This window comes from Mus caroli, chromosome 6, assembly GCF_900094665.2.
Source record: "Mus caroli chromosome 6, CAROLI_EIJ_v1.1, whole genome shotgun sequence".
In the NCBI taxonomy this organism is placed as follows: Eukaryota; Metazoa; Chordata; class Mammalia; order Rodentia; family Muridae; genus Mus; species Mus caroli.
Window position 1 is genome coordinate 9101704 of NC_034575.1, and position 10206 is coordinate 9111909.

General features: G+C 35.3%; 1 protein-coding gene across 1 annotated transcript in view; it reads right to left on the reverse strand.

Moving 5' to 3' along the window:
* The window catches only part of Vwde (von Willebrand factor D and EGF domains), a 72634-nt gene that overhangs the window by 16628 nt on the left and 45800 nt on the right, over positions 1–10206 (reverse strand). Inside the window, exons 16-20 of the mRNA XM_029478615.1 lie at positions 9460–9574; positions 7150–7400; positions 5945–6164; positions 3918–4055; positions 1380–1958 (exon numbers count right to left, since the gene is read on the reverse strand). Coding sequence (XP_029334475.1) covers positions 1380–1958; positions 3918–4055; positions 5945–6164; positions 7150–7400; positions 9460–9574 — 1303 coding nt within the window. The remainder of the gene's footprint in view (positions 1–1379; positions 1959–3917; positions 4056–5944; positions 6165–7149; positions 7401–9459; positions 9575–10206) is intronic.

Here is a 10206-nt window from a genome sequence, read left to right on the forward strand (position 1 = left end):
TCTCTCTCTCTCTCCCTCTCTCCAAAAAAGGTTTCTTTATGTAGCCTTGACTGTCCTGAAACTTGCCCTACATATTAGGCTGACCTCAAACTTAAAGGGAGATCTACCTCCCTTCCAATTGCTGGCATTAAAGGTATGCACCACCACAACCCAGCCCAAATTTCTTTTTCTTTTTCTTATTTTGGTTTTACAATTTTTAATATTGTGGATGTTTGGCAAAATGCAGTTTCCATAGAGCCCAACAGAGGGCACAGAATCTCCTGGAACTGGAGTTATAATGATTGTGAGTCACCATGTTTATTAGTGAACTCCAACCCCTAATCTGAAGTTTTCTAATGTAAACATTTTAATGATGTATTAAATGCACAGCTACTACATTTACCCATAATTCTTTTCCCTATACTGGCTTCATGATTAGAAGGATTGAGAAAAAAATCACTAGAGTAAGAAAGAAGCACATTATATGGCAATTATTCCAATAACCCTAGCTTGCAGTAGAGGAAGCAGCCATCCATCCACTTGTGTGACAGAGTGCAGTGGAGTTTCAGATGGAATACAACTAAATATTGATGAACAGTGATGCTCAACCAAAAAGCAAGGTCCCAGGGACTCAATAGCTAATGGGATTAGATTCCCCTAAACATCTTGAGTCACTTGACATATTCTACTGGGTCTTTAACACTTCTCATGTAACCACAGTATATGAGATGTCTTTGTTAACCATAAAAGATGCAGTTACTCTTCACAAAGCAATAGTAGAAGCAATGGAAAAACACCCAAGAAACAGCTTCTTCATTGCCAAAGCCAAAATTTGTATTTGTATTAAAAAAAACAATGACTATATAAAGCAAACATATAAACAATGCTTGTAAAATTGTTTGAACGGCAAAAGTGCTGGAGGCAATACAGAAAAATCTGTTTATGAAAATAAGCAATAATGTCAGAATTAGTCAGAATTAATTTAAAGTGTTACATGTCAACTGTGGACTGACAAGAATATGGGCCACAATACTGATCAGGTTTGTATTCACAACTGTGTTTCATCTCTTTAGCTGCTTGGTACTCGATAACTAGACTCACAAAGACCTGCCGTGTCATCTGTACAAATGGAAAATAGCAATCAAAACATGAGGTTATTATAGATTATATGATGGTTAAAATAGAATGTTACTATAGAACTTAGAATAGAGGGGGTATAGCTGTATTATTAATATTTATGTAGTACTATTTTTAATAGTAACAGTAATTTTTAAAAATCAATTCAGAAAACCTACTTTTTCTAAAATGTTTTAAAGGAAACAGAGTGAGTAGAAATCAGCAAAGAAGTACTTCTTAGTTACTTAAATTTTAGTGAGTTAGTTTTCATTATGCATGGTGAAAAATTCTCATAGTACCTCTACAAGTGATACCATCTCCGTAATACCCAAAGGGGCAGCGTCCACACTTGAATTGACCACCTGTGGTTGATACACAGGAAACACCCTGGAAACAAGATGATTCTATGCAGTTTGATATTTTGGTTGATCCATTTTTTTCTGGCAAGGTAGTGATTTCTGCTTTAGTAGTCAATGATGTAAACTCTTGCCCAGAGAAATTTTGGAAAGGTTTGCTAATTTGAGTATTATGTCCCCCTGTCTCTGTTGGAAATGTGCTCTGGACAGGGTCTATCTGGTCAAAAGAATTGTTGGGGTTGATGCTTGCAAAACTACCATTGTGTGCTGGAACTTCAAGTTCGTCAACAGTAAGATCTGGACTGAGAACATGATCAGCATACTCATAAGCTGGTGTCTGGTGAGAAACACCCTTCTTCCCATTGTCCATTTGAGTGGTAACTGATTTTACTGACAAGTGGGATGAGCCTATTGAGTTTGATAACTCATTGAAAGTTGTTGCAGGACTCTGAGTAAAGCTTGGGTTCGTCAGTAAAGTCTCCATTGATGGTGGTTGAAAGCTCAGGTCTAAAGAGCAAAGAAATAAATAGAAACGTTCATTAGAATGTTTATTAATGTTCTACCCTATCCACATTTGATACCAAGTTATTCATTCATTTATCTGTGGTTTATAACATTTATTTCTAAGAACCATATAGGAATAAAGAGTCATCAAAGTGTTCCAGCCTTCAAGGAATGTGCAACATACTTGGATACAAAAGGTAACACAGAAAGTTAACAAGTTTGAAAGCTATGGAATATCCACTAATAAACTTCCCTGAATGTCACTGTGCTCACTTTTCTGTAATATAGACCTGAGCAGTCAGGAGGTTAGCAAGGGAAAAATGTATTTTGAGTTACCTTATATAACCCTCAGGTTAACTTTCTAAAAGTAAAAATAACTGAGGTACAACTTGTTAGTCATAGGGAAAACATTTGGGAAGTATTCTGTAACTAGACCTGATCCAAGATCAGGACTTCTTGGGGATATTTTAATCTATTGGTCTAATACGAGATTTATGTTTTTTGGCAGTCTCACCAGCCTCTTCTTCAGTAACACTTTTGTCAAACCTCACGAGAACCACAGTTTTGTAGTGAAGTCATTTAAAAACTCTGTTTCAGCCGGGCGTGGTGGCACACACCTTTAATCCCAGCACTCAGGAGGCAGAGGCAGGTGGATTTCTGAGTTCAAGGCCAGCCTTGTCTACAAAGTGAGTTCCAGGACAGCCAGGGCTATATAGAGAAATCCTGTCTCGAAAAACAAAAATAAAACAAAACAAAAAACTCTCTGTTTCAATTGAAAATCAGTAGGCCAAACATAATCTGATGCACCTAATGCAAACCAAATCTGATGAATCAAAATCTGGGATCCATGAGTCTCTTGGACTTCACTACTGGAAATTAGATCAAAGTTAAGTTTTTTTTCCTTATAAATCCTCAGATTTAAAATGAGTTGTATGCCTGAAAATTCATCTGTAAAAGTGTGAATCCTAAACACAGCTGTGTTTGGCGAGAGAACCTTTATAAAAGAGATTCTGGTTGCACAAGGTGAGAAAGTACATAAATGCTCTAAGGAGATAATTGTCCTAAGAAGAGGCAGGAGCACCCAGAAAGCACACACAGAGGCACTATTGTCTGATGGGCAAGAAGACAATATTCATGAAAACAATTAAACTACACCTTTGCTCTTGAATTTCTACACTCCAGAATTAGGAAAAATGATTTTTCCAATGTTTTTTTTTCTGTAATATAAGATCTAAGATTGGAGAGATTGTGAAAGAAAAGAAAATATTTCATGGTACATTATACAATTATTATCTTTCCACAAAAATACTCTAGGGCTAATTACTTTAATCTTATGGAAAACAAGTTGGAGGATTCACAGGCTTTCTTCTTTGTTACCTCAAAGAAGCCCACCTTGGTATAAAGACTGGGTGATGAGTAAATGTCTCATAAGAAGAGGATCTTTATTCACTTAAATATAACACATGCATAGTTCTTTAATGCTGTCTTCGGGGACTCACTTTTAAAATATTGATGACCTTCAGTTTCTTGTGTCCCCTTCCCTCTAAAATTTCTGTCTACTTGGATAATAACCATAAGAGTTCATCTTTAACTCAGTCCTCTCTCTTGACCTTCATATAGATAGTCTTCTCCCCACACGCCTTTCTCTCTTTCCACTCATTCCATGCTTCTTTTTAAATCTCCATTATCCTTCCTGGTAGGAACGATGCCTCTTGTGTGTCCTTCATTTAAAATATACAAAGCATCTTTTTGGCACCATGGATCTACTAATCACCTCTCTTACTAACACATGCTAATTAAATGTGAGGACATATGAGATACACTTTGCTCTCTTGTGCATCTAGTTCTACATGTAACATGATGCATATATTCTGAAGAAACATGTGAATGGAAAAAAATGCCATTAAGTGACCTGAAGTAGATAAACGCAGCAAAAACACAGCAGCAAGCAAGGGCTATTACCATTGCACGTGGTCCCATCACCTTGAAACCCTTCTGGACATGGACCACAATGATAGGAACCAAAGACATTGATGCATTCCACACCTGGGAAACAAGGCCAGGATTCACACTCATCTACATCCTTCTCACAGTTCTTGCCTATAGGAAACAGACCAATAGTTCAAATTATTTAATGTCTAACATCCCATTGTTTTATTACTTATACATTCCTGGTATTAGCTATGTAGCTCAGGTGAGATTAAAATGTGTCATCCTGCTGCCTCTTGAGTTCTGGGACTATAAGCCTGTACCTGTCTGGCTTCTGTTCCTTTATTTAGCACTTCCATACCTCTACTGAGGAATGGAACACATTTACTATTTATTTAAAACCTACTATACAATCAAATATAAAATCACTTAGACTTCTTTTAATATTCAACTCAACTCTTCACACATGTAAGTTTATTTTTTTTCTATAAATATGGTGGTTAGTCTCATCACCAGGTAGGGGTAGATAGGAAGCCTTTGAGTTGGTCAGGATAAGTAACACAACAAGATGTGTCTCAAGAAACAAGTCAATTAATATATGAGGTAAGAATTATAGTATATGATACATAATTATATAATGTAATTATAAAATTTATACTTTTCTTTAAAAACTCAAATTTTAAATGGTAGCTTAGAATGTTTTTCATTAATGTTAAGAATGACTTATTCATTCAAAGTACTAGACTCTGAACATTTTAATGTTACATGTCAAAAAAGGCAAAATTTTCCCAATAAGATACTTTGATATGCTTAGCATCTTATTTGAAGAAATAAATTCATAATATGAAAGAAAAGAGTCCTTGTTATACATATACTTTGGAGAAATTAATATTTGGATAATTTTAAATATAGTCCATAACACAAAATCAATGGCATGTCTATGCTTCATATGTCTAAGTGGTAATTTTAAAATAATAAAAAAGTTAAATACAATAAATTTTCTGCTTTGCTCATCTATGTTAAAACTGATTAGTTCAAAAACTCAGCTCAATGACTGTATATTAGTCTAATATTATATCTCAATACCCAAAAAGCTATTCATACATGACCTTCAAGTCTTTGATGAATTAAAGGCTTATTATTATCATATGTTCATTTTTAGAATCAGATATTTTAGGACAAGTAATGAATTAGTGACTAGGCTTGCATTTCATTTGTTTCCAACTCTGATTTAACCCATGATGTTGCTAAGTTAGTAAATTACTAACAAAACACTTCTTATGTGATAAAATTTTTATTCTCCTGAAAGAGAATAAAATTTTTATTCTCCTATGTTATATTTCTTTTAAATATACTTTAGGCAAATATTTCTCTGTTTTTAAACAAAATAAAATATAAAAAGATAAAGCAAAAACCATCACATGGAAGTTGGTCAACACAAACCAACAGAAGTAAATGAACCCCAAACAAATGTATGAGATTCATAGACCCATTCATTCACATATTATGAGTCCCACAAATATCCTACACTGAAAGCTAGAATATATGCCCAAAGGACCTAGTGCAGACCCTTGTAGGCCCTGAGCTTCCGGATTTAGCTTTTGTTAGTTCATACAACCTTTCCTTAGTTGACTTAGAGAGCCGTGTTCTCCACATTCTCTGGTTCACATGCTCCTTCTGCCTCCTCTTCCACTGGGTTCCCTGATCTATATTTCAATATCAATACACTTAAATGTATTATTACTTGCCAAAAAGATGTAGAAATGCCTATAAACATACAATTGAGTTTCCTTAATTGCTGTTAGAATCATAAAATGGACAAAATCACAAGAATATATGAAAGCTAAAGTGCAGAAGTGTTTGAAAGTAGTTCACAATTTAAAGTTATCAGAGGATATATGCAATGTTTATGTCTATGTTACTTTTTACCAGACTCTTAAAAATGTGGTTTAAAATCTTAAGAAAATAGATTTGTATGGTTTCCCAAAAGAATATTGCAAGGAAATTTTCTTTCTAATTTATTCACATTCTCATTTAGTTCATGAGGAACCCAAACTGACCTGTGAGCTCAGGAGGACAGTCACAGGAGTAACTGTGTGAGCCTCTAATACATTTGCCAAGGCCACAAGGGTTGGAGTGGCACTCCCTGGCTTCAGACTCGCAAAGATCACCATAAAAACCAGGCAAGCAGTCACAAAGGTAGGCTCCGCTTCCTGGAGGGAATTTTCTATCAGGCACACATGATCCACCGTTCAAGCAGCCACAAGACTTCACAGTCACCTAAAAAAGAAAAGTACTGGATGTGTTATTTTGAATAAAATTATCTTTAGTTATCACCCTGATTATGAAATCAGGATAAGCATGAGGGCTTCTGTGACATGGATCATCAAGCCATGTTTCCCTGCAAAATTCTTGTTTAAAAAAAATCATGTCCCCTTTCAAGAGCAAAGCTAATAATATATAGGTGCTTTGTGGGATGCTTTTAGAAATGTTCTGAGTAGAACAATTTGTTTTTATTTTCTTATTTTTAAAATAAATACAACAATAGTTTCAAGTGGCCTTGAATTTATCTTCCTCCTTCCTCATATTCCCAAGGACATACTTTTTAGGTAAGTAGCACCCTACCCCATGGACAGAATCATCCTTCTCTAAATGCAAACAGAACACTAGGAAACAAAATCAGTAATGTGGAAGGCAGTCAGCCACCCATGTTATCGCAGTTTAAGAGCAGACAATAATTTCAGTTGCTAGGCTAATATGGCCAAGCAGTTTATTACATGTGTCTGTGTGAAAATATGCATGCAAACCTTCAAGAGCACGTGCACATCACAAGTTTATAAGAATTTAAGCCTCATGACAGACACATATCAATAAAGGAAAACTTGTCAATTAGTTCTTTCATGTTTTCTTCCTCTATTTGTGGTCTCTAATTCCACATTCAAGACTCTCTCATTTGAAGGAAAAAGATGTAGTTATCAATCTTATTTTAGTCAGGCCTTCATTGGAAGTGGAAATGACTGAGATACCCATCCTTGTCTGCAAGTAGAGAGCATGATGTTGGCTATCAATTTAGACCCGTGTTTCAGGGCTTATTAAGAGTATCCTTAACGTATTATGCTCTTACAAGCAACATGTAATACAATCATGTAAAGTTTAATATCTTCATTGCCCTCTGACAGTAAATTTATGCCTTGTGCTAGGATTTAAAATAAAGCGGTTGTATTTGTAAAAGATCCAGTGACATTTATGTAATTATAACTCTGACCTCCACTGTGACTGTAGATTCAGCCTCACAATCATCCTTAAGGCGGAGAGTGAACGTCTGAGGAGTCTGTGACTCTGTTTTCCATGTAAGAAGTCCCTCAGAGGAAACAGCTGCTCCATCAGGACCAGAATCCAATGTAAAACGTATCTCAGAGCCTTCTGGATCCCAGGCCATGAAATGGTATTCAAAGTCTTCACCATAAAATGTCTCTAATTTGTCTTGCAGTGTTTGAATCATGGGGGGCTGGTTATCTGTAACAGAGAAAGCATTTAACCCTGTACCTGCATAAAAAGGAAAGAATTCTGATAGTTTCCACAGGGGCAAATGCCTAATAGGGACTTAATTCTGCTTAAAGTTCTATGAGCTGCTATTTTTTTTCTTTTTTTCATAAATGACATATAATTCTATGTAAGTATAAAAGTGACTGGTGGGTTCAGGGTCAGTTTTGCAAGCCTAGTCTAAAAATACTTAGGATACAGCATAGCATGCAGACAGTTTTGCACTCTGCAGTTTGGATGCATTCCTCTGTCTTAAATAGTTTTCTGTTGACCATTCCACTGCTTGGGCATCCTGGGTATCATGGACCCTATTACTCTATCTGTGTGTACTCTCAGCCTCACTTTACCCCTCTGCACCTCCCATTACTTTCTATGACTATACTCCTCATCCAAATCGAAGCGTGTCTTTCACTCTGTTTACTTCCCCATTTATAATAATTGGGAGTGAACAGACAGATCAAACTCCTATCCCTGAGCTCTTTCCAGTGTCCAAACACATGCACCCCTTACTGAAGCTGTGTTGGGAATAAGGAATGCTCTTTTTATACTCAGAAAACATTCCAAAGTATACTTTTAACTGTCTTCTATTTTAACATATGTACTTTCCTTGCTTATTAGCTAAACATAAGTATGAGATCCAATCATACTATGGCATTGGACGATAAGTGTATTATGTGTACACATGATGCACTGGTGCTAAGACACCTCAGGTCCAGCTCCCAATATGTCCCTGTATGATTTTGAAAGCTGTCTCTTTATTGACCTTATTTCCCTCACCCTTCACATTTTTAAGACTACTTACTTATACCACTAAACATGATAGATACTCACAAATCAGTCATACCATAGCTGTTAAAAGAAAGACTCACCAGCAACACACACCTTTAATCCTAGCACTCACGTAGCAATGGCAGGCAGATCTCTGAGTTAGTGCCTGGTCTACAGAGTGAGTTCTAGGACAGCCAGAGCTACACAGAGAAATTCTGTCTCAAACAAACAAACAAGAAAGAAAGAAAGACTCAAACTCGAAGGCAGTCTCCGTTTTCTTTACCACTCTTGCTATTTTCCCTCAAATGTTCACTAGCATTGGCTAATGTTCTATAAATCTTGTTGCTAAACAATGACTATGAAAAAAAAATCTAACAAAGTAATAGAAATTACATAAATAATGGCATGTAAATATAAAGCTGTATTAATTATAGATAAGGTTATATAGGCTCTGAGTGTCATGTCTTGCTGCATCTTACTATCCCATGTAGTTAACAATACCTGATCACACACGAGGAAAGAAGTCAAACATATACATGAAATTCCATAGGCTTAGGAAAGTGAAGATCTTATGACATGTGACCACTATTTGTGGTACCTTTTGGATAGAAAAGTGGATCCTTAACTTATTTGTATGCGTATTTATCAAGTCACAGAAGAGAGGTATTGAAAGGCACTTTATAGAGTACTGAGGCTAAATAACTTAAATATCAAATGATAGATCCATATCCATTGGAGCTGAAATAGTTGATTTCTTTGCCATAAAACTGAACAAAGTAAAGTTAGATATAGGAAATCATGTGCATCTGAATAAAGAATTCTCATTTTATTCTTCTATGAAGTATTCAAATATTCATTATTAAATATTAAAATACATATCTTATAGCCTATTAGTGTATAGTGATATAAATTATATATAGTACTATATCACTCAATACTAGAGTAAGTTCTAAGATATACATCATTTATCAGTTTTATCATTGTATCACCATCGAGGGTATAGTCACAAATTAAGAGAGCTATGAAATCACTTGATATAAACACATATGAACCTATTATTAGCCAAAGTCTTGTTATTTGGTGTTCAAGACCACATATAAAAACTTACTCCTGTCCTTTGACTTTTTAAAGCAAATAAATTTATGAAGTAATGAGAGATTAAATACATTGTTCATCTATCTCAAATACATTAATATCAGTTATAGCTTAAAATCACTCCAAGACTTTTGTATAAGAAATATTGAATTAATAAAAAAGAGCTTACCATCTAAAACTGACCAAGTAGAATTTGACGTTTGAGGTCTACAAATCAAACAAGAGCTGGTAGGATTTTTATCTCCATCAGTGTAGCAGAAATCATCAATAATACAAATATTATTCTAGTAGAATTTGAAAAAAAATAAGATATCCTATGCTTAATATATAGAATCTAGAAACAGAAAGACAGCAGCATATATATTTGGATTTGGAGATAGTTTTCATAAACTTAACACATTTTCAAAAACAAATTATTCATAGTATTAAAAAAATGGAATACTTTGGAAGAATAAAAAAATGCAGGAAAGCCATGAAATATTATAGCATAGCTTATGAGTAACAGGAAACACAACTGCAATGTTTTCTCTGTCAGCTCTCCTCGAAGTGCTTTATTAATAAAAAATGGCATTTTCCTGTACAGTTGAAAGAATGATATCAATTTACAACTGACTTCTGTTTCCCTTTGTAGCCTATTCCATCCTTTAAATGCTACCACCAGCCCAGATCCACAGCACAATCACTTCACCTCAAAATACATAGTTACAAGGCATTCCTGAGAGCAATGCTGGCACGTGGAGAAAGCAGCCATTTCTTGGCTTCTTCAAAAAAACCAGAGACACTGAAACTTATAGAGGAGAAAGTGGGGAAAAGCCTCGAAGATATGGGCACAGGGGAAAAATTCCTGAATAGAACAGCAATGGCTTGTGCTGTAAGATCGAGGATTGACAAATGGGACCTCATGAAACTGCAAAGC